Below are 26,187 nucleotides of genomic sequence, written 5' to 3' on the forward strand. Positions count from 1 at the left end.
TGTTAAATATTTCATATCCTTGAGTGGAATCGTACCCACAACCTATCGCGCTTACAGTCACACACTTGCCCCTGCGCCATGACTGGCTTCAATATTTTTTTGTAAGAAAAAGAAAATATTAAAATATTTTTACCTCATTTCATGGAAGTAGGGTAGGGTTATACAATACAAATAAAATCAGTAGCTAATACTAATTCCATATTGTATTGCGTTTAGAGGCAGTAAGATTTTTTTGATACGACGACACTTTATTATAATGAGAAACATAAGTTAAAATGAAAGAACGTTTTGAGAGATATTGCTTTTATTTATTAGTATTATAGCCACGAAAGGTTGAACCTTTAGATGCTTGAGCTAAAACACGTATAAAATTATATCTTAATAGTCACAATCACAGGAAGGTACATGTATAATTATTCAGAGAACTCAAATTAAACGCTAACAAGACTTAACACGTACGATAAACAACTATAATATCACTGATAATATTATATTAATAAATACTACATATAAATCCAAGCGTGACATTTCCTAAAATCTACATTACATCAATATATTGATTATATTAAAACTTAACTAATTATAATGTATGTAGGCTAATTTGTCTAGGCAATTCTACTGCATTATAAGCGCAATTCTTACATTGTTACGAACATTCTAGTTTATTATCAACTTGTATTATATTTTAAAATATAATAGTACCTAAGCTACTTCTAAAAATGAAGCGACATCAATATGAGTAAAGCTATACACCTAACAAGAATATCACAATATCGCTACTTAGTACACGAACATGGAGATGAGGCAACATCGACTACAGATTTATCCAAGAATTGATGTTATGTAACTCGTATCCTCGCACAGGTATGGCCGCCGCCATTTATGAAGTAATATTATAGCATAAATAAATTATGTAGGCACCTAAGAAAACGTATAATATCTTCCTTAAAATATGTATTTTTTTACATTTGACTTTACGGCTGTCGATGTATTTTAAGATTGTTTGAGAATCGAATTAAAGATTAGTATTTAAGAGATTTTCATCAAGCTTGTGTATTTATGTTTAAATTAATTTTCTTAGCGTTTTAATGATGATTACCAAATATCATTAAGATATTTCAAGACACAGATATATATATCTACGAGCATGTTTTACGTACGACCTATGATTGATTGTAAGTGTAAAAGACATGACATTTTGCTACAAAATATATCTCTAAATACAGATGAGATTACACACAAGGGTAAATTTTATTTATTCTTGATATTTTTAGTGACGCAATATTAGCTACATTTAACTGGATTTTTAACTGATTTACAATCTTTAAGCAGACAGCAAGCGTACTATGCTATAGTTACAGTTTAGAAATTAAAGCAAACGCTATTATATGAAATCAGACCCAACGTAATGTAGCACGAGAACAAAAGGATGAGAAGCATTAGTTTTTGTGCAAAAGTAAAAAAATGACTATGACTAAATTGATTACTATACTACAACTCAATTAAAGTTTTACTACTTTTAAATATTATTCGATTCTTTATATTTTGTACAAAAGTATGAATGCATCACAAATTGTTGCGTTTGTAAAAGTTTAAGCGTTTACTTATTACGAATACGAGTTAAATTGTATTATTAATATTTCACAAGAATAAATAAAACTCATCGATAATTATAAAACAATAAATATTCATACTATATTAACTTACGAAGTAGACGTGATACATCACAGTTAATAAACTTTATAGAAATAACGAAGTATAGTATAGTATAGTCTCAATTACAACCAAAGATTACTAGAAGTTACTAGAGGATTCTTATTATATAAGTTCTAGTTACATATAGGACTTACTAGGGTACTATAAAGTTGTAGCTAAGGAAAGCTGACCTTAAAGCAAATAAAAGATTACACAGAAATTAATATGGTAGTGTCTTTTTAGGTTTATTAAGGTAATAGTGGATGTTCGAGTTCTCCCTGAGCGTGGGGCTGTGGGCAATGGGAGGATACGTTAGCTTCTCCGTTTACTAATAAAACATCTCTTGCACTCGCTTCACACATTTCTTCCGTCTGAAATTATGTCATATATTATAGTAAAATGTTTATTAAAATATTTCATATTGTACACACAATATAACATTTTTTCTTTTATTTCAATAATGAAAATATTACGTGGATTTATAATATATGTATATATTTGTAATACTGAATAGTGGCCGGGGCACGAGCCAAATTAAGCGAGAAATCTATGGTCAATAGATTCAAATCTCATTCAAGGGTAACATATTATATCATCAACATACATATAAATTTGTAACACAGATAGTCGGTCAACGAGTCGTGGTAACTCAGAAGTTAGCTGTACGTGGTGAAAAATAAGATTTTTCTTAATTTTGGTTAGGTATTTTGTTTCCAAGTGTACAACCCGCTAACTTCAGGAAGGCCATGGCTCGTCGAGCGAGCAGCACATAATATAATGAGTGAGGCCAGTGCCGAACGGCGTCTACAATCCGGACTGTCTATCCGGGCAGGGCGACGCGCGCAAGTCGGCCTGTCCGGGTAGACTGTTCGGATCGCGACGAATTTTCTTCAGTTTATCTTCTTTCTTCATTCTAGGATTCTTCACCAATGTTTTAATAAAGAATATAAATAAAAGTTAAATAAATATCTGCCTTGCTAAAGAGCGCGTGACAATCCTATATCTTATAAAACAAAGTCGCTTTTCGTGTCTGTCTGAACTTTCTAACTCTTCTTTTTCTAAACCACCCAACGTATTTTTATGCGGTTTTCACTATTAGGTCGAGTATTTCTCAGGGAAGGTTTATATATAGTTTATTATTCGTAAATTCTTATGTAAATTAACATAAATACGATAAATGTGTCTAAAGTCCTACCCGTTGAGACACTTTCGCGCATGCGCTGCTTTAATGGTAAGTACTACATGAAAAAAATGTACTGGAGTATTGTTCCTCTTAATAAGATCTACAAAAAAGTCCGCGAGAGCATATTTTTATCTTTTAAGGATAACGTGTAGTGATTATATTTCTGTCTAAAAATAGTAATTTAAATATATTTTTTATTGTGAGGGATATTTTTCCATAATTACATCCTTAAAAATTCTTTATTAATTTTCTACGTTAAACGAAGATAAAATTTGCTTTTTACACTATTTCGAAATTGCGAATAGTTTTAGAGAAAAACGCATTTAATTGTTGACACATCACGCCGTTGACACATCAGTTGTGCCGACTCAAGTTTTACTTATCCCTTACTCTCAGCATATAAATAAGTATATTAGTTACGTTGGCCATTTAATGTAGATCAAAACTGTCTTTTACTGTTTTTTCCTTTTAATAAGTACTTTAGAAATTGTTACAATATCAAAAAATCATTGCTGCGAAACGCGCCCCGCGACGTTTTGCTTATACAAGCGCGTCATGAGCAGTCATCGGTGGTTCAGTGGTAGAATGCTCGCCTGCCACGCGGGTGGCCCGGGTTCGATTCCCGGCCAATGCATTCTATTTAATTTTCCTCACAGGCACGTAGTGCTTGCTTTTTATCAGGGACAGAATACCCTCATCAGCATTAACCACAAGCTCGAAAAAAAAAACCCGCCCGCTATAGAGGCATAGCAACGAAGATTTGGATGCGTTTGCACGTATTGGATAATTGCAGTTGAATGTATTATTTCAGCGCGATATATTTGGTTTCATATTTTTTGTAGTAGTTATTAGTAGGTAGGTTTTTGTTTATAATTTCTTCCGTTTAAAAATAGTCATTTAACTATCCAAAAATAGTCATTTAAATATATTTTAATAAGTAGAAAAGAGTACTTGAAAAGATTAGTAGCACAGATTTAAAATTACGGTACCTACTAAAAAATCCTTGCCGAGTAAAACAATTGGAAAATCCTTATTGAAACTACGAAAATGCGGGTTGCATTAGGGTTTAATTAATTTTCACATTATCTTAAGCGCTTTGCAAACATACATTATATGAATAATCCAGTAGTAAAAGCGGGCGAAGCCGCAAGGGGGTCGCTAGTTTTAATTATATTGCTGAGTTTGTTTTGTAAGTTACATTTACATGTTGTAATAAGCGCTTAAACGGTTTATTATTATTACATTTATCCTATCCTATATCTTATATAAAAAAGTAAAAAAAAAATTTTAAGTTAAACGGTTTTATATTGCAGATAAATGTACTAAAAGCTAAAAAATAATTTCATAGAAATTATGATTACTAAAATTTAATCGTGGGGCACGTCCAATATCTACAATTGAAAGACATAGCGTGAGACTTCACCCACCTAGTGGTAAGTAGCAAGTGTCCCCACGATTTTATTTTACTTTAGTACATTTATCTGCAATATAAAACCGTTTAACTTAAAATTTTTTTTTTACTTTTTTATTTTAAAGTTTTTAGTTTTTATTTCTCATGCTATTCAATTCGTTGAAATGAGGCTCGATGTCTCATTATTGCAAGGTTAATGGAGAATGTTACGAACGACCCCCCCAGAGGTCCAATAGAGGGACAAGGCTATGTACAACAAGATGTGCCTGAATCTTGAGGGGAAAACGCTAACGACATATCATTTTTATCCACCTAGTGCCATACAGTTCTCGGCGCGCTTTTACCTTTTACCTTGGGTGGTACCCCTAGCGACGTATCATTTTTAGGCACCCTATAGCCACACAGTCCTCGACAGGATACCAGATCTTGACTTAGGTGGGAGATTCATATTGTAATTGTGTATAGTATACTGTATTATACTTACCAAGCCCTTTATTTTGATACCTATATTGATGGGATTGAAAACTACATTATCCGCCATTTTGTAGCAGTGGCCATCTTTGATTTTGATTTTGTATAGTGCACTGAATTCTACTTGACAAGCCCTTTCATTTGATACCCATATTGATGGGATCGAAAAAACTAACTTGTCCGCCATCTTGTAGCGGCGGCCATCTTGGATTTTGATTTTGTATAGTCCACTGAATTCTGCTTGACAAGCCCTTTCATTTGATACCCGTATTGATAGGATTGAAAAAAACTAACTTGTCCGCCATCTTATAGTGGCGGCCATCTTGGATTTTGATTTTGTATAGTCCACTGAATTCTACTTGACAAGCCCTTTCATTTGATATCCATATTGATGGGATTGAAAAAAACTAAGTTGTCCGCCATCTTGTAGCGGCGGCCATCTTGGATTCACAATAATATTGAATATGGATAATTGTATTGTCACCAGAATCAAAGGCGTATACCAAATTTCAGATCAATCGGTTAACGGGAAGAGGGTTAAATTTCAATTACTAAATTTGACCCAAACAAACAAACAAACGGGGTGAGCTAAATAAAACCGTTTAAAAACAAAGTCGCTTTTCGTGTCTGTCTGAACTTTCTAACTCTTCTTCTTCTAAACCACCCAACGGATTTTTATGCGGTTTTCACCATAAGGTCGAGTATTTCTCAGGGAAGGTTTATATATAGTTTATTATTTGTACATTCTTATGTAAATTAACATAAATACGATAAATGTGTCTAAAGTCCTACCCGTTGAGACACTTTCGCGCATGCGCTGCTTTAATGGTAAGTACTACATGAAAAAAATGTACTGGAGTATTGTTCCTCTTAATAAGATCTACAAAAAAGTCCGCGAGAGCATATTTTTATCTTTTAAGGATAACGTGTAGTGATCATATTTCTGTCTAAAAATAGTAATTTCAAGATATTTTCTATTGTGAGGGATATTTTCCCATAATGGTATTAATCCTTATCCTTTAAAATACTTTATTAATTTTCTACGTTAACCGAAGATAAAATTTGCTTTTACACTATTTCGAAATTGCGAATAGTATTAGAGAAAAACGCATTTAATTGTTGACACATCACGCCGTTGACACATCAGTTGTGCCGACTCAAGTTTTACTTATCCCTTACTCTCAGCATATAAATAAGTATATTAGTTACGTTGGCCATTTAATGTAGATCAAAACTGTCTTTTACTGTTTTTTCCTTTTAATAAGTACTTTAGAAATTGTTACAATATCAAAAAATCATTGCTGCGAAACGCGCCCCGCGACGTTTTGCTTATACAAGCGCGTCATGAGCAGTCATCGGTGGTTCAGTGGTAGAATGCTCGCCTGCCACGCGGGTGGCCCGGGTTCGATTCCCGGCCAATGCATTCTATTTAATTTTCCTCACAGGCAGCCACGTAGTGTTTGCTTTTCATCAGGGACAGAATATCCTCTTCAGAATTAACCACAAGCTCGAAAAAAAACCCGCCCGCTATAGAGTCATAGCAACGAAGATTTAGATGCGTTTGCACGTATTGGATAATTGGAGTTGAATGTATTATTTCAGCGCGATATATTTGGTTTCATATTTTTTGTAGTAGTTGTTAGTAGGTAGGCTTTTGTTTATAATTTCTTCCGTTTAAAAATAGTCATTTAACTATCTAAAAATAGTAATTTAAAAATATTTTCATAAGTACTTGAAAAGATTAGTAGCACAGATTTAAAATTACGGTACCTACTAAAAAATCCTTGCTGTGTAAAACAATTGGAAAATCCTTATTGAAACTACGAAAATGCGGGTTGCATTAGGGTTTAATTAATTTTCACATTATCTTAAGTGCTTTGCAAACATACATTATATGAATAATCCAGTAGTAAAAGCGGGCGAAGCCGCAAGGGGGTCGCTAGTATTTGATAAAATCAAAATGTAACAAAAAGGATAACAATTTATAATAGAAAAAATATTTCCATGATATCGTAATTAAAATAACAACCTAATAAGTTGTTTATTTTATTTTTACATTCGACTCATTTGAGGAATTATATTTTCTGAATACCATAGCTAATTTTAATTCGTATTTTTTCCTCAATTTTATTAAATTAAAGAGCTAATTAAATACATAATTTATAATATGAGTCATTGCGAATTGCGGAACTCAACGCCTCTTTACCAGATCGAGGAAATGAAAATATTAAATATTTCATTCCCCCGAGCAGGAATCGAACCCACAACCGTCGCGTTTACAGTCACACGCACGATTGTGCCCTCACGTCACGGCGGCTTAGTGTATATATTTGTATTTCTTGTATAATATTCCATATGGACACATACTTATACACTTGAAAACTTCAAATTTACAGTATTATTAGGTTAATAGGTGAGATGTTATATCAGTAGATGAATAGAATACAGTCAGTCCAAACAGAAGCGTCCGATTCAACGTATTAGGTTCATCCAATCTAAACCGCATTTAGGTCGGGGTTAAGTGTAATAATATTTGTAGGATATTTACAAGCTAACGCTATTATTAAATCATATTATGTTCGTGTTTACATACTTTATGATATGTACGAGTACACATCAATATTTAGAATACTAGAATAATAACAATTGTTTTTTTAATAAATGCTTATTGCTTATTATTATACTAACATGAGTTTAAAAAAAAAACAGTTAAAAAGAGTTTAGAATTTCCATCATGATCTTCGATATAACAGTCCCCAGACCATGAAGTTACGTTAAATTTCTCACTTATTTTGATCTCATCTGAATTTTAATTTTATTCCTCTTTTATTTTGGTCTATCAATCGGTCACTTACAATATTGTTGTTAACATGCGCGCCAGCTTCGCGCTTTCCTTGCAAATAATACGTCATGAGCTGCCCCTTGCCTTTGACGGCCACGAGGCCGCGCTGTTCAAAGTAGTACCCAAAACTCTGCAGGATTTGGCAAGTCTCTTCTGTCACCTATAAAAACAGTATACGCTTAAAAATATGTTAAATATAATATTAAGCCATAAATTCGTTTGACAATAGAAAGAACTTTAAGCGCGGGCAACGTTGTACATGTATGTGTATGTATCTTGTACATGTTGTATTTTTGAATATACATTGATTTTAATAGTAAGAATAAAATCTAAATCTTCAATTTGACTATTTACTAGCACTTTCGATGAACAACTATTATTGTGACTAGAAAAAATTACATATTATGCTACAAGTATCCAAAACGACATAAGGTAAGTCATTACCTGAATACATCCAGCTTTGCCAGTGCTCTCCATACGGGAAGCGACGTTAACGGTGTTGCCCCAGATGTCGTAGTGGGGCTTGCGCGCGCCGATGACTCCGGCCGTAATGGGACCGTGGTTGACGCCCATGCGCAGCACGAAGTGGTTGAAGGACTGCTCGTTAATGGCGGCCAGCACGCGCTGCAGCTCCAGCGCGAACTCCACCAGGCACGCCAAGTGCGCCCACCGCACCAGCACACCATCCGATGGCTAATATTCAAATAAAAACATAATTTTCATCTTCGTTTATTTGCTTGTATAATCGTGGCCAGAGTCACAAAGTGTGACTGTAAACATGATTGGTTTTGGGGGTCGATCCCTACTCGAGGAAATGAAATATTTATTTAAATTTATATTTTCATTTCTCGCTGTGACGTCGAGGCAAAACGCAGCGTTGAGTACCCAACGAGAGTGTGTTAACACTAGGTTCTAGTTTAGCTTTGTGCAGGATACAGCGTGAAACTGAAAAAGACTTGTATAATAAAATTTTACGTCATATTCAAATAAATAGATAATCTGTGTACATAATAATATGACCCCATTATAAGATCTAATCATATCCCATAATTCTAACTGTTGTTTCTAATAAGTATAAATGAAAATTACACTTTGCTTACATAATTTATATTCAATTAAAATAAGTAACTGTGCGTTCAAGGTGGAAGCGATTGTTTTCATATTCAGCATTGTACTAGGTACAAAGGTACTTATTTATTAATTTAAAATATTTTAAATAACTAATATAAGCAGATATATAAAACTCAATAGAATTTCTAAAATATTTATGGAAGTAGCGTATAAGGAAACGTTGTTGATCGATATGTTATCGGTCATTTCTATTAATAACTGCTTCCTCTATTAACTAGTTTGTAGCGTAGCTGAACTCTTCATAACTCTAGTTGTTTAGATACTACATATGGCTATGGTTTTACCATTAGATACACGGTCAGGGCAAGTGTCAACAATTTAAAAAGTAAAATTGGAATTTATATAAGGAAATATGGACATTAAATAAAATCACAGTTTAAACTATTCAATAAAAGCCTAAAACAAATAAAAAAGTAATTTTTCAAACAAAATGAATAATAAAATTATTGTTGTAAAATAAAACGCGATTTGTCAAGAACGACGCTTGCAGACATTAACCTATCAAAGAGACACCGCCGCACACGCCTCATTCACGAAATCGAGTCGTAGGTTTTGATGGCAAAGTTCAAAGTTGTTGTGTTTACGTTATTGGTATCTACGCGTAACTGCCTCACACGAAATACAGGTATGGATGAATATCATGAAATGGAAAAAAAATCCTACGCCTAAACTATTGAGGTAGCTTAATTAATTTCTTTAGGCATGGTTTGAAATATTTTACCCTATATGGTGTTCTCGTAAAAGGAGCGCTGACGCTTCCACTCTGTATAAGTACTCGTATTCCTTTTTTTAATGTTCATATAAATATTCATATTTCCTATGCTATGTAAAGTATATAAGTATATTTTGTAAATGAAAGTTAATTACTATGTTCGAGTAAGTAAATGTCAATGGTTTTTTTGGCAACTGGCATTTGACCTCTAACGCACATCTAATGGAACTACGTGTAACATTGTGCGTAAGACCAGTAACCAGTTAGGGAGGCAAAGCTCGTAATACCTACCCAAATATCTTCTGTTAGGTTGACAATGGAAATAATCTGACATGATCAAAATCTATATGGTACTTCTCCTGGACCTACAGTTATGAAATCTAGCACCAAGTTAGAACTTACAATATAAATCAAGGACTAAATATAAAAAAATGAAAAGATAAAATTATAGGTACTTCAGAGAAAATCCTCGATCGAGAAAGTGAAAAATTTATTTACGTTTATATTTTCATTTCTTCGCTCGCAGCGTTGAGTTCTTTCACTCAAACTCCAATGCCTCCAGAATTCGGCAGAAAGTGTGGAATGGAGTGTCTTAACACTAGGTTTTCCCTGCCTACCCTGTTAAGATCTGTTGTAAATAAAATTGTTTAATTATTTTAATTTTATATGTACATAATTATGAATTAATGGTAAAGCACATAAATGAATTCAACGCGTTAACTTTTTTATTTTCCTTAAGTAAAATCTAGACTTAATTTCCTTTTCATATGCTCCTTGTGATCTACTTAGATGGTCGTGGTCTACTTACATGTTTTTATATCTTTATTGTATATCATTAATTATTAGACTAAGTAGGTACTTAGGAGGTGGGTACTTACCTGCATCTGTCGTGTTGGATTTAGGCCTGATGCAGCCATATATGTAGAACTTATTGTTTTTATTTTAATAATGTCCTTGCTAAATTTAGCATCCTCTAACAACTGAAAAAGAAGCACATGTTTTTTTTTATCCACAAATATTTAATGGCTATTATTTAAATATTCAAATGGTTTTCATGCGATAAAAGAAGTGCAAAAATAAAAACTGGTTATATTAACCCCCCTTCTACTAAAACAAATTATTAGTAAACCCATATGTGATTTTACTTACAATATTCACATAAATATCTTAAAAAATATAAACTGTAACTCGTTAAAGAGCGATCGTCAAAGATATATCCCAAAGAAAGAGCTATTTTTATTCCAATCGCAAATCTATTTGTATCGCTAGTATTTTCAGCTACCGCCATCGAATAAAAACAGATACTTACAAGATCGAAGTCCGATATAACTTCGTTGAGAAATCGTAAACATTCTAGGCCTTGGTTATTAACCGTTTCTTCCGAGTAAAACTCTGCAACAGGTTAAAACACCGGAATTAGAAAAGACCGGTGTCTGTTTATCGATTACAGCGAGTGCCAACAACTTTACGACTTTCCGGCTCGTAGTCTAATCAGTGAGAGTACGGATGTGAACAGGTGGCGTTCGAATTATTTTGTCGAATATATTTTGTAGATTTTTTAATTAAATACACAAGATAAATCTTGCTTAGGGATGTATATGTTATGTTACTTTTATTTGTTTGAAATGTGAGTTTAACTGTTTCGATTGAGTAAAAAGTATGTAGTTCTGTTTATATTATTAGTTTCAGAAACCTTGAACCGTCGTACATAATATACGTATGTGTGTAGTAAATTCTATCATATATTTTTACTTTATCGTAATAAAATATACTCTATAATATAATAGGTTATAATGTCATATTTTGTAAACATGAAGACTTGTGTAAACTATAAGGTATATATTTGTACATATCATATTCTATAAGCTGGTAATAAGGCGACCGGGCTAGTAGGTAGGTAGTTCCTATTACAGTAAGAAATGATGTGTGCATAATGCATATACTTTGCTATCGTAATGAGCTGCTGACACTTAAGAATTACAATAATTACAATTAGTGTATGTATGTATTCTAGGAATGTTTGGATATTTATCAGCAACAATTTTATACTTATTCTTTGTACTTCTTACTAATAATAAAGGAAAAATACTAGACACACTACGTTAATCATAATAATATGATAGATGCTGATACTTTCAGAAATTTACGACATAAGTAGTTTATACGACGCTTGACCTTTTACAAAGTCAATACTAATTCGCAGAAAACATTGTAATAATTTATGTAACATCGATCCTCAAAAGAGGTGCGAACCTGTGAAGTTGGGCATAGAGGCGAAGAGCACGCCGACCTCTGCGTAGCTCTGGCTGTAGAGGTCGCGGTGGTGGTGGCGCGCGCCCATGAAGTGGCGCGCCACGTGCGGTGGCAGCACGTTGTGCACGAGCGCGGCGTTGCGACGCCGCAGGTCGCCCGCCTGCTCCGCCTGCGCGCGCATACGCTCGCCGCGCGAGTGCCGCGCCCGCTCCAACGCCTCGCTCTGCAACACCACAACCACGGCCTCGGTGACAACTGACAACGCACTCGGGATACAACAATATGTGAACCTAACAAAATAAACAGATAAAGTTACACAAAGGTCTTTAGGAAAAATTCGCAGTAGGCGTCTTAATTTGCCATTAGCTAAATTATTTATTGCATGATGTAGGCAATAATTTTTTGTTAACACGACTGAAGTCTGCATACCGACAGTAATCTGTTTCACCATTGGTTTTCAACTGCGCGATAAACAACGCGCTATAAATAGACAACTAACCTTACATCTAACATAATCCCTCATACTCACGTATCTGTTGTATACGAGGAGAGCGACGGCAATGATGCAGAGCATTAGGATGTGTCGTCCAGTGTGAATCTGAGCTCTGAAAAATTATTTATTAAGCTTATTTTTTACGTAACTCATTTTCAACATAAATAAATATTTAGTCCAGTTCAGCGCTTACGTTATCTTTCCACCGCGACGTGCTTGAAAATAACTACGTTTGCATTTTTAATATGTATAGTAAATACTTTTCGTTAAAATATTTTACTTCTACATATGAATATAACTTTATATGCATTGTATATAAATAAGACAGTATAATTATATATTTATTAAAATATGCCATTTTGTAACATATTTATCAAAATCAAGATAAGCTCAAGATAACATCAAGACAGGCTTTATGTATGTGACAAAAATCTTACACAACCTTAAAAAACGTCTCATCATATGTGATATAACATCACCAAAGGAAGGTATCTTGTGAAATATCAACTCTCTTCATAACCTTAAGATAAAGAACTATTCAATAGCAGTAAAACTACGTCACAATATAGAAAGCTATGCCTATAGATTTTTTTTTATATTTTTAGTTACATATGTATTTTGATTCAACTTCCTGTATGGCGGAGAGACGGGACATGTATATTAAAAATTATACATAATGTATTTTAATTATATGGTAAAATAGGGATAAACATGGACCGCTTTTTTTGGGGAGAGATGCCTGCCTAAATGGATAGCTGTTGTCCCAATGTGTAAACACTGAAAAGGACAGATGTCTCCAGTGCATAATTGGCAGGATAGATGCCCTTTATGTGTAAACGAAAAATCTAAGCAAATTCTATAACGTCGTGCTATCTCTAAGAAATTTAGGTCGAATTCTTAAAATTATTTTATATCTTTCAATTATTATAACGAAATAAAAAGAAAGATAACTAATATGTTATTTATTTTATTATGTTCGCCCTGGTTTACTTTTAAATAATTATTTGTTTCTTTATTATAAAAATTAGATAGAACATCATCGTCGTTTTGACTAAAGTAACGATTTACCCGGTTTTCACCAATCATTAATATTAGATCTTCTCCCTCAGAAAAATGGTCCCTTGCGTAGAATAATTGATAAGTAAAGAGCAGTTTGGTTTTGTGGTTTAACAGCAGTGGATTTTTTTTATTATTATTTATAAAGTTAGGAAACAATGAATATTCACAGTTTCTACTTACAACCGGTTTTAACGTCCGTTATAAATATCTATGCGTTGTATTCGTTCATATATGCGAACAATACCACCCTGCGCAACAGACTATACATCAAATAGTGGGAGACGCATGGAGAGTGCGTTGAAACAACGTATTCAGTTTTTATTTTTGAAATGGGTTTATTTGAAAGTGCACCACACACCACATCAGAGGGTTAGGTATACTCATTCTGCACGAATCCATGACAGTACGCGAGGCAATTAAAAAATCGTTGACGGTAGTTTGATATATTAATTATGTCAACTGACGGACGGATGCCACCTCAGTCTATCCGTGACAACAGACTACTGCAAAATGTTCGAAACATCGTAATCCTAGCTTCATTTATAATGACAAAATATTTGTATTTGAAGCTTAAACAATTTTCCTTTAGAATAACATTAAAAATATCTTACAGCACATTGTAGAGCGCCTCATCGTAGTCCGAGGTGGCGTTGTAGGGCAGGCGGAAGGGGTCGCGGTCGAGCGTGGGGCGCGACGCGAGCAGCGCAGGGTGCAGCGCGGCCGGCAGCGCGTGCGCCGCCGCTAGCGCTGCCACCAGGGCCGCTCGAGCGCCGCCGCCCAGCGGGGAGACCCACAGCGCACCGCACGCCGCGCCGGCGCCCACCTTATAAATACATTTTAGGGTTCGATAGCTCAAAACGAATAGAACGGAACACTTTTGGGAACATTCTGTTAAATTGTAGAAACAATTTGCCTCAACTGATTGAAACAAAATTCAATTTCGAATACAAAAGAAAATTTGATGTAAGAACAATTAAAAGTAACATCGTATATAAATATCTATTACATTCGTAAATATATTTTTTAAGTAAATGAGGAACTATTCAGTTTCTTTGTTCTTAAAGCACATTATTTAGACTCTTCTAGTTGTGCATTATTATATTTTTTGTAAAAGCCAAATGTCAAGGTTTTTACAATTTAATATGCTACACACACTTTTAACTAAATTGTTTTAAGAGCAAGAATACGGAATTGCTATTCTGTAGCCAATACAAAGCTCAAAAATATATATAAATATTTAATATTATCAATTTATATACACAATAATTATTTATTTACCTACTACTAATGTTTCTTCATGTTTTACTCGATCGATTTTAATAATGATTCCATTGATATTAAAGATTTTCCACGAGATATGCTACGAAACTGTTACAATGAAGTCTTCCAAGGGAAGAGGAAATTCAGGTTTTAATGAACTTATAGAAAATTCGAAGATATGGTGTATTTTCCCCAGTTTTAGGACACAATACTTTCACGTAAAACCTTTTACCAACTATCACAAAGCTAGCTAGCTAAGCAGGCAATAAATTATTGTACGTACTTAATTACTAATGCATTCATTTAAAATTTTTGGTATGGTATATTTAAAGTGGCTAAATTTAAAAATATCCATTACATGACAAACTAAACTTAAAAAGTATCCATTGCATTACATTTATACAGCATTATATCTGTAGTATTTCCAAATTGTAAAGTTTATCTTAAAAAATCTTGATATACCTACTAAAATTAGTTAAGTAGGTACTTAACCGTGAAGATTATTTATCTCATAAATCTCTTCATAAGTTATCTGTTTCTTCAAAAGATTGATAAAGTCAATGCGACACAAATCACAATCTTGACTTACTACTTTCTATTATTTAAAGATTTATTACTTCCATTAGATAAATTCTAAGCTTGCATATAGAAAAATATACAGAAAATGAATTACTTAATTGCCCAATTATATGATTTGTTACTAAAGACAACTTTAAACGCGGATGCAACGCTTATTTAGAACTCAATATTTCCGTATTACCTAGTATCTTACAAAATGGAGGGAGATACTGGCAACAACATAGATAAAAAATATGTACAAACACGGAAATAAAAAAAATATATACATGATACTATTTTTTAAAATGATATCGGAAACCTTATTAAATTGGTGATAATTTTATTACGTGATGATAACTTGACTCACATGATAATAATATGAAGGATGAATGCAACGCCTTGCCCCACTGTGGGCTGGTGCGTCATCTCTTAAGCCATCCTTCGCTAGCAGACTCTCGAAGTTGCCGCAAATAATCTGCTCACAGAGATGTATTTTATCAATATAATAAAATATAAAAAGAAATATTCCAACTAACTAACAACTTCTCATAGATGTTATTAAAAAAGTCATAAAAATAACATCTGTAAAAAGTTTTCATAATAAAGAAATAAAAGGGATTATGAAGGTACAACGAAAACAAACAGTAGGTATTTATTAAACTATTTGCCATCTCATCATCATCATTAAATAGTTTTTTATCCTTTCTCTTTTATGATTTTTGATTTACGTCTATAATAATTATTTGTATAATTAAAATAACCTAGATATACATTTCAAAATATAGAAACAATTAAATTGTGGATTATATAAATAATTTCATTTAGCATGACGCTTTAAAAATACTCACTAATGGCGCAACGTTTGCTGCTACAAACATAGCTATGTTGAACGTCCCACACGTCAACTTCCAATACGGTGATATTGTCTTTTTCTGTAAAGAAAAATAAGTGGTCGTAATAATTAGAATGACTTTTTCGTTTATTTTTTCTATTATATGACCTACCGCATTTTAAGGGATAAAAACAATGAACCTTGTACAGATAATTATTTTCAAAATGTTGTCCCAGTGAATTTGCCTAATTATTTAAAAACTCATTCTAGTAGAACACGCAAATCGTTATACTTTTTATAGCGCAAGTGTAAATATTTACCTTTTGTCTCACAAGGCCATCAATGGTAGAGACTAGAAAGGATAGATACATAGTTTTTACAAAAATATTACTTATTGCTTTGTATTGTAAATTATCACTTCGTGCCACATTTCATAACTGTAGGTCCACGGAAGTACCTACTCAGTAGGTTTTCATTGCACGGCGAATCTATATCTATACATATATGTAAAAGGACATGTTCCTACTGACTGAGGTAAGACGCACGCACAGACGTAACTGCTGCTGGTAGTACAATTGTAATGTATTACTATTTACAGCCTAGTCTTCCTCGTTATACATCCAACATAAAAAATTAAACATTTTTTTTCAATGCAAATCAGTAAGCAATTTATAAGATTCGTGCAACTTTCAATCAAACAAATACCAATAGCTACTAACATAACATAACAAATACGTAACTGTAAATTACCTTATATTGAGCATATCTATAACAAGCATAATATATGACGTTCATTAGGCCAGTCTCCAGCACAAAGGCAAGGTATACTGCATAGAGTGACCAAGTAGGAGGCACTGCGAAGCTGGTCAACGCGACCACGGTGGGCAGGAGCAGCAGCGGCGGCGCGGCGACGGTCAGCGGGCACGGGTCGCTGCGCCTCGCGTACGCCGCCTCCGCCCCGCTCGCCTTGAACGTCAGGCATAGCGTCGTGGCGTCTGCCAACTCCCTGGTTACAAATTACTAATTTTACCAAGGAATATTTAACTTACGATAGACTGACTGTTGAAAATGATATGTTTTATGCTAACAGTGCTTTTTTTAAATGTCTTTTATTGAACATTAAAATATATACCTATTGCAAACATCTACATATTATATTGTACTTTTTTAAATTGTTTGTAACTGTGTTAGTGTAGTCAGGCATGTGAAGGAAGCAAAAAATATTTATTGAAAATATGAATGGTAAAACTTAATTAAAAATGAAATAAATCCAAAGTAAAGAAAGCTGGTAAATATGCTTAGTTAATATTATCGTAGTACTTACTTGTCGTCGTCTCTATTGACGAGCTCTTCCTCTAACATTGCAAGTATTTTGACTTCATCACTGTCCTTGCTCTCGTCTTGCGGTGAGAGAACCTACGAATAATGTACGAAGCGTATCTATGTAGTCGACAAGCAACAAATCGATATGGGCGCTGGAATGTCGGTAGCTTATTCAGGTGCTCCAGTCTAGTATAAGCAGTTTCTTTTTAATGAATGAAATTTTCATTGGAAAGCAATGGTTAATAAACGGATAAGTTGAAATGTAAACTAGCACGGACCGCGGACCTAGTGCCCTAGTGTCCTATATATTCGAACTGGAGCCGGAAGGGTGGGTCGGGGGTAGTACGAGTGCACTCACAGAATCCTCGTCGTCGTCTTTGAGGTCGGAGAGAGCGTCGGTGGCGTCCCCTGCATCCCCTACCTCCCCATCCGTTGCATTTCTGTCTTCACCACCCTGATACTAAAAAATGTAAAATATTATTAACCTATATATTTATACATAGAACAAAATGTACTAAATACAAAACCTTATAAAGTATGCCTTAAATAATTATAAAATTGTATATGTTAAGACATAAGAATATCATGATAATAAATGTTCATTACAAATTTATAAAATACCAAATACAATAGTATGTACTTATAAAATATGAGATTTGAAAATAAAAAACCTCTGTAGCTTTATCGTGATAAGCCACGCTTAGCTTACCTTTCAACAGCACCTAATCAATAACGCAGCGGTATGGAGGTATATTATCTTAGGTTCAAATCAATATCAAGAAGTTTTCCTTTTTTAGTTGTATTTGTTAGTATAAAATAATTTTGAATTTGCGAGCAGCCGACCCAATTTTGTAATTCAGTGGACTGTAACATCTATGGAAACATTATATTGGTAAATGTTAAAAAAAAAAAAGTGGGAAGTATTAATTATCCGCATTAAGCTCTTCTAATAAGCTTCTAATAAGTGCCTTCTTGAGTATTTTGAACTATATTTTTCTGAAAAACTCTGTAAATAGTATACCTATATGCTTCTTCTTCAACGTACAGAATGTCTTAATTATTATCTTTCTTTTTTTTCAGATTCTCCCTGTATCCTGCATGTAACAGCCAACAAGGTAATCGGAGGGAGCCTAGTGTTAAGACACTTTCCGCCGAATTCTGGACGCTGGAGGCTAAATATACGCTAATTGCGCTTATTATTAATGCGCATGGGTCACCCCTTGCGCATTAAATATGCTTACTTCAATATAAAATTTATCATTACACTTTAACTTCATAGTTGTTAGTAATAATTTATTTTAACGTTTCATATTCTTCTTGTTTGGAAGATGTTTTTAACTGTATTTAATATATCGACAACCCTTTTATTAATGTTGATGTTACAAATATAACTTTATAAGTAGAAATAGACTGACATTCGACAAAAGTTGAATGATTTTGTGCTGTTGCAATAAAATTGAACTGTTACCTGTTTAAGAACGCGAACAATGAAGTAGGTCTTGATACCGGCTTGTCGCAACATCTCTTCGCGGCGCTCTCCGTGAGCTGGTTCTACCTCAAATTCGTCGTTCAGGAAACTTAGAGTCACCTCTGATACATGTACACGTCTAAAAGGTAATTATCAAATTGTATATTTGTACTTCATAGTTACAATTTTACAGTATAGGAACGGAGTGTTTTAACACTATGTTACCTCTGCCTACCCTGCTAGGCGGGAAAATGTAAAGCTGTAAATGAAACTTAAGAAAATTAAAATTGTTATTAATATAAAATTAGCGCAGGGGCACAAATGTTTGACTGTAAACGCGACTGTTTGTGTGTTCGATGCCCACTCGAAAAGAAATATTTAATATTTTCATTTCTTCACTCTAGTGTCGAGGCGTCAGGTCAGGTCAAGCTTGGCGTTGAGCTGACACCAAAAACACACTGCCTCCAGAATTCAGCAGAAAATGAGGAACGGAGTGTCATGACACTGGGTTCCTTCTTCCTATCCTGCTGTGTGTCGGATACAGCGTGAAGCTGATTTATAACACCAACGTACCGTGACCGGGTTAAAAATATTTAATTGTTATATTTTTATTGATATTTTAAATAATAAAATAGTTCAAATTAAATACTTCCCATTATCTACAAAATATTATTTTATATTACGCAAAAATTTAAATAGGTACTTTTCGGACATTGTATTGTAAAATGTTTTTGTTGATTCACGAATAAACACGAATCAACGAATTCTCTGACGCGGAAAGTTGTTATAAATCTCTAGCGTAGCGCTAACGCTTCGTCACGGAAACTCGCCAAGTAGTATGGCTATGGCGTTTATAGATGACTGTGCAGGGAGATAACAGGTCAAGGACGCAGTTTCGCGCGAACGATCCACATAGTGAAGACATTTAGGTTAACCGCCTTATGATATGTAATAAAAATGAACAGTAGAGTTAATAAAAGAAAATAAGCATCATTCTAAATAGTTGAGATTTATTTGCAAAAAAGTTTGGTTGTATGACCATTACAAACATATATTTGTACTTTACTTACTACAACGTAAGTGCGTACACCCGCACACTTAATTTTTTCAATTTTAATAAGTTGTACTTCACATTGACATACAATCCTGAAATTGATAAGGAACACTTATTGGAATGATTTTTTTTTTTAATTTTAACTCATAACAATTAGGTAATATTACTCTTTTTATATTGCCAAAAACTAGATCCATTTGAAGGGGTAGTTTGCAAATTTTACTTAAAGTCCATGTTTATTTTGAATAAATCTTTCTAATTTTTATCGCAGTGTGCACAGAGTATATTTTGCGATATTTTACAGTGCAATAAAAAATATCCCATATCCCAAAAAAATAACCGTAGTGTTAGTTACACTTAAAATCACTGTGTTTTATGTGTCAAATATTTTATGCGCATTTCGAATATCCTAAGTTCTTAAATTCACTGGATAATTTTTTACGTACAGGTTCTATTATATTTGCAAGTTTGTAATGAAGTATGATATTATTATTTTGTTTGGTGCCTGATGGTAAAAAATTGCCATTTGCATTGTCAAATTTAGAAGTTATACTTTTTCCCAAGTGGACTCACAACTTGGCATTTAACTTAGCTCTTATTTCACATTTAAGTGATTTAATTGGATATCATATTTTAGTTTCACGCTGGTATGGTGGTAGGCTTCTTTAAATCTGGCGTTCCGAGCGTGCCAGTTGAGCACTTATCATTTTCACGGTGTATCCCGCATATAGAAAAGTAGGCAGAGAAAACCTGGGAACTTAATATTAAAACAGTCCGCTCCCATTAAGACATTTCAGTTCCCTACTTGCCACAACTCAACGCCGCGCTTTTCCACGTTACTAGGACGAGAAAAATAATTAAAATATTTCAATTCTTCGAGTGGGAAATGAGCCTGCAACCTCTCGCGTTTATAGTCGCAAACTTATACTCCTGTACCACAACTAGCTTCAATAAAGGGCTCAAAAGTAGCTAGGAATGGTTCGTAAAAAATACACATTGCGCGTTTCTAGTTTTTTAACTTGGTTGGACACCTGGCGCGTGTCTTGATTTAACTTCTTCATCAAAAGAAAACATTTTACAATTATTGCCCTATATTTCTTTGAAAAACCATAAATACTATGATAATAAAAACTGTAACACACTTATAATGTATATACAAACCCCGCCATGCCGCTACTCTCCATTTTATTGGCAAGCTCTACGTCTCGTGAATATACATCGAACTGCCACTGCCGTTGCCCCAGAACTCCGGCTAGTACTGCACCTGTGTGAATTCCCACCCTCATATCCACTGGCGAATTCGTTGTTTGTTGGACATACCTAACACAGAGGACTCTATTATCAAAACAATAATTAAAAAATATATAATTATAATTATTTTAAAATTTATACTTAAAATATATTTCTGTTACTTTTACATAACAGTATATAATACATAGCTTCACGCTTTATCTCTAGCGGGGTAGTCAGAGAGAACGGAGCGCCAAACGCTACGGTCTCTACATACCTCTTTCGCCTCGTACACTGTCATCAACCTCTTCATAAATGTTCTTCGGGAGGTCCTCATACTTTTTACGTGACCTTCCTCCAGTATAAAAGTACTTTTTTTTAAGTATATAAAATATTAAAAATTAAACACTTACTTAATTGCTTTTACCATCGACAATCCCATGTGGACGCACAGTACAGCATGGTCAGGTCTCTCCACTGGAGCACCACTAATGCAATAGTAACAATCTCCCAGAATCTTTATTCTTAATTGTTGATATTTCTTTAAAAAATAAAATCATATGCTGAAAAGGTATTAAACTAAAACAAACTTATTATGTTACCGATAACAAGGTTCCTTACTTACCTCAGCAAGGCGGTCGAAACGAGCAAATAACTCATTTAAAATCGCTACGAGGTCTTGTGCTGAATATGTTGAAGAGATGGCCGTAAAACCCACGATGTCTGCATACAGGATGCTAGATTCACATAAGTAGAACATTTTAGAAGATTCTTCCTCTACTGCATATCGTTATTAAAATGATAAAAAATATTTATTCCACGCTTACCTAACATTTTCATGTCGGGACATATATATCTTTTTAAATTGTGTGTCTATAAGTCCCAAATCTTTTCGCATCTGTACAGCCACATGTTCAGGAAGAACTGATAATAACAATCGCTCCTGAAACATTTATACCCCTTCAATAAACATACCTTCAAGGGATATAAACATAATTTTATGTTATCTTATTAGGGTTATTGTTCTTATTAGCGTTATTTCACCACACCTGTTCTTTACTTTGCTGTTCAATAGTTAACTTATCACGCAAACTTCTTTTTGTTTCTTGAAAAGAGCAGCGCTGTTGTTTCTCACACACTGCATATGCGGTACCACCCAACAACGTCGCTCCTAATAGGAGGCAACCATTTGCTATTTGCTGTTAAAAACGTTCAAGTTGTTAATGACACTGTAATCATTCTAATATGAATATATTTATCGAATATAATTAAATTTTACGCACCTGCAAATAAAAATCATCAGCAAATCTACTTTCAGCTGTAGAGGCATTATAGTACTGAACTGTTAGGTATCCAATTAAAGATAGAGTACTGTAAATTATTAATATCACATAATGGAACGGGAGAGTTGCTATAGTGAAGTACTGAAGAATTACTGCCCACCCTAGTAACTCGTTGTATGAGTCTCCTAGACGTCGGGACGCACTCACTAAGAGTTGTATCCACATCACAAACCAAGCAATATGGTTAAGAACAGTTCGGGCTCGAAAAATAAATGCGTAGGTTGCTGCAAGTATCAGGTTTACAATGAGAGCTACAGCCACAGACGCGTAAGCAAAATGTAGATCACGTTCTCCAGGCACAAGTGCAGCAAATACTTGAAACAATACTCCCGTAGCGATCAGTCGCAGCACAGCACGCTGACGTTGACGCTGTGTGTACGCAAGATATAGCTTCTCTTCTGACAAATCTGAGAATCTCCATGGCGGCACCAGGCATATCCAACAGGAGCATTTATTTGAACTTCGTGCTTGTACAGATTTCTCCATAGCTCTAACGTTTTGCCATATTTAAATGTTTGAAATATTTTTAATTCTCACTATCATTTTTATCTACTTAGCACTTTAAAACTAACAAGCAAGTACTCAAACTTCCTTCATATTTGTGTATATTATATAAGAATTCTTAACACCGTAAAACTTTATAAAAAAAGTGATATTTAATAAAAAAATATAATTTCACTATATTATAATTCATTTTTCACAATAAAAATATATGAAATAACTCCCGATATTAGCGTATTGCTTGTAGGTTCGTATATTGTATCTCACAAAACATCAGCCGGAGACTTTCCGTTAACGATGGCCTGATCGAGGACGCCTGTGTAATGAATAAATTACACGCTGAAACATTGTTCCGATATCCGTTCATTAACTCGACCGGCTACTGAACACAACTCATTCGAGGTTTCTTCGGAGTTGTACGTAATACCTACTAATTTCAATATTGACAATCGTTTTGACTCCGACTATATATAAATATGAGAGTGACCGTGAAAACCTCACAAATGACAAGATATTTGTTTCACATATTTTTACTTATGGTCACCGTTTACATACAGGTGTATAGCAAACCGACGTCGTTTTGCTATACACTTGTTACGGTTAAATAGAGGATTATATATCAATAACATGACAATAATATTATTATCACGTCACTTATAAAAAACAATTATCATCAAAATTACACCATTTTTGTTGTAAAGTAAATTTATTGAGAGAAAATATTGAGTAAAATACAAGGAGCTATGTAAATTGTATCTAGATATTAAGTCATTTTCTTATATGGCTTCAAATTATATATCTACACATTTTAAAAACTTATACTTTAAAAAAATATCTGACTGGACCCCATGGTTCAAACGTCAAACGGAAATCTCTGTCTGAAAAAGTTTTTAGGTTTCCGAGGCATCACTGGTCTATGCGTTCCAGTTTCCTACTAATAATCGATACAATATCTTAAAATTATTGGGAGACAAAGTGATATATCAATTACAGAAATAAAAAAAAATAATAATAGGAAATATATTTTTCCCTAACCAGTAAAAATAATAAAACAAAGTTTCTTTAATTTTGTGATGAACTTTGAAATCTCTGATGATCTGTCTGTCTGCAGTAGTGCCTGAAGAAATTCATCTCATACTACATTCATTTTCATTACATACATAAAGAATAAAAAATTTACTTTAAAATATTTACACCAGGCTTATGGTAAGTACTTTATTATGTAAATACTTATTTTTTTTATCCATATGACATGAAATAAATTTATATGTACAATGAACATACCTATAATATTAAGTAAATATTTAAAATATATATAAAAATATAATATGCTATTAAATATATCTTAGGCAACTCTTGCAACAAATAAATCAAAATTAAATAAATCTATTAAAATTATTGTGATTCTAATTTTAAATACTTACGGTCGTATATTCTCTATAAATAAGTCATCTTGTTTTCAAAAATAATCTATTATGTTTTTTTATTAATAAAAATAAAAGAAGAGGAAAGAAAAAAAAGCATTCGTGAATTACTTAGGATCAATACGTAAGTATAAGGAAAGACTAATCAGTGTGCAACTGTGCAATAATACATAATATTTTGAAAAACGATTACAGTATTACTTAGATTTTTTGATAATAAATTTATCATTATTTAAACATTCATCAATTACTTATTAGAATTTTTTTTTAATATATTTATATATTTTTCGGAATTGAGAAATTGCCTTAACAATATTATTTTATTAATTTCCTAAATTATGTTAAATTAACAATTTTAGAACGTACATTAGACACCCACTATTTTCTTTCTACGTAGGTATACGAAATTTAAAAACTTTAAAATTAATTTAAGCAATTTAAATTACAATCACATCTAATTTGTATAAAATATTTCCCGCCTAAATTTTGGTGCCAGTGACGTAAGTAGGTAATCTCGGTAAAAGTCTCTCGTCATACTATTGACCCAATATTTTAAGGACCACTTCTTTTTCCTAGTTATAGTATTTTAGAAATTCTATTTTTGTTAAGCGGTAGAAAAGGATAAGACTAATTAATGCAAATTTAATTATGATATAAAACAGGAATATCGAGCGGTATGTGTTAAATGAATAAGGACGCGGGCGGCAGGGATCGCGGCAGCGCAAGACGCTATGCGCACGTGCTCGCGCGCGACTGCCGCGCCAGCCGCCGCCCTCCGCAGCAGCCGCGCGCTTTGCCCGCCCGACCCGCCTTGCCTGCCCTGCTTGCCCTGCCGCCCTGCCGCCCTGTCGACCCTGCGCCCCAGTGGCTCTTCCCCCCCGCCTCTTCACTGCCTCTTCCGCCTCCCCGAACCTGTTCTAGGCCGATTCATTACATCGATTCAAATTCTGATTGATATTCTACGAGCGTTTAGAAAACTCAATTTTAGGTCTCGCATTCAATAAACAACCGTTCACATTAATACTTTCATTTGCCATTTCTTTGTCCCTTTTATACATTGTAAAGTATATACTGCAAAGGCTTTATGCTTTGGATTTTGTACAAATACATACATAGCCTCACGCTTTATCCCTAGCGGGGTAGTCAGAGAGAACGGAGCGCCAAACGCTACGGTAAAAATCGTATGCATTTATTAAGTGCTAGCGGCACGCCCGCGGCTTTGCCCGCTTGAACTACATGATTATACATTTAATACACAGAATTGACTGACAATTATAATGACTTCTTATATGTTTATTTACATTATCGTAATTTCGATAAGGAATACTGATAGATATTTATAATAATATACATTACTAGCGGCCCGCTCGCGGTTTCACCCGCGTGAACTATGTTATTATTAATTTCTGTCTCCATGGCTACGTCCTAGTGACGTCTATGCAAAATTTGAGACTCCTAGCATTTTTGTAGTAACGAAGTTTCATACAAACTTTCGACCCCAAAAACAACCCCTTAGAAATCGAATATTGCAAATCCCCGTCTTAGCGAACACCTACGTCCTATAAGTAACCCCTATGCAAAATTTGAGATTCCTAGCACTTGTAGTTTCTGAGATTTCGTGATGAGTGAGTGATCTTTCGAATTTATATATATAGATTAGATATTAGAGCATTGATACGTAAAGCTAATTATTTATTATACTGATAGAGAACTCATGTAAAAGAGGGTAGGTGTAGGTGAAAAAGACTATAAAAGAATTGAAGAATTGAAAAGAAGAATGTGTTAATAGGAGTATGCAAGAGCCATCAAAAATCGTGCTTATTCTTAAGGGGTGAGGCAAAGTCTTCAATAATATACCTATCAATTTAAAATAGACCTCAACTGGTACCACCTTCACCGCGTGGACATACTCCAAGCTTATTTTATTTTAAATTATTAGGTCAG

General features: G+C 33.9%; 1 protein-coding gene across 9 annotated transcripts; it reads right to left on the reverse strand.

Annotated features, from left to right (window-relative positions):
- Window positions 1–286: 286 nt before the first annotated feature.
- Ac3 (Adenylate cyclase 3) lies at window positions 287–25,008 on the reverse strand. Of its 9 annotated transcripts, none has more exons than XM_085186938.1 (22): window positions 24,623–25,008; window positions 24,244–24,289; window positions 22,259–22,954; window positions 22,025–22,174; window positions 21,803–21,918; window positions 21,601–21,712; window positions 21,389–21,516; window positions 20,907–21,065; window positions 18,692–18,830; window positions 17,582–17,683; window positions 17,225–17,316; window positions 16,651–16,906; window positions 15,917–16,000; window positions 15,436–15,543; window positions 13,862–14,073; window positions 12,228–12,303; window positions 11,699–11,921; window positions 10,755–10,837; window positions 10,324–10,425; window positions 8,047–8,295; window positions 7,616–7,762; window positions 287–2,066 (listed from the first exon to the last, which is right to left on the reverse strand). In XM_085186938.1, the coding sequence occupies exons 3-22, from the start codon at window positions 22,802–22,804 to the stop codon at window positions 1,944–1,946; spliced, it is 3,207 nt and encodes a 1,068-aa protein (XP_085043064.1). In that variant the 5' UTR covers window positions 22,805–22,954; window positions 24,244–24,289; window positions 24,623–25,008; the 3' UTR covers window positions 287–1,943. The 9 variants fall into 9 exon arrangements, with proteins under 9 accessions (XP_085043064.1, XP_085043058.1, XP_085043024.1 ...); XM_085186932.1 differs by having other exon boundaries at window positions 22,259–23,135; XM_085186898.1 differs by having other exon boundaries at window positions 24,610–25,008.
- Between the last annotated feature and the right edge of the window lie 1,179 nt (window positions 25,009–26,187).

The sequence above is a fragment of the Heliconius melpomene genome, chromosome 1 (genome assembly GCF_056956725.1).
Source record: "Heliconius melpomene rosina isolate 202511_hmr_F chromosome 1, ASM5695672v1, whole genome shotgun sequence".
Lineage (NCBI taxonomy): Eukaryota > Metazoa > Arthropoda > Insecta > Lepidoptera > Nymphalidae > Heliconius > Heliconius melpomene.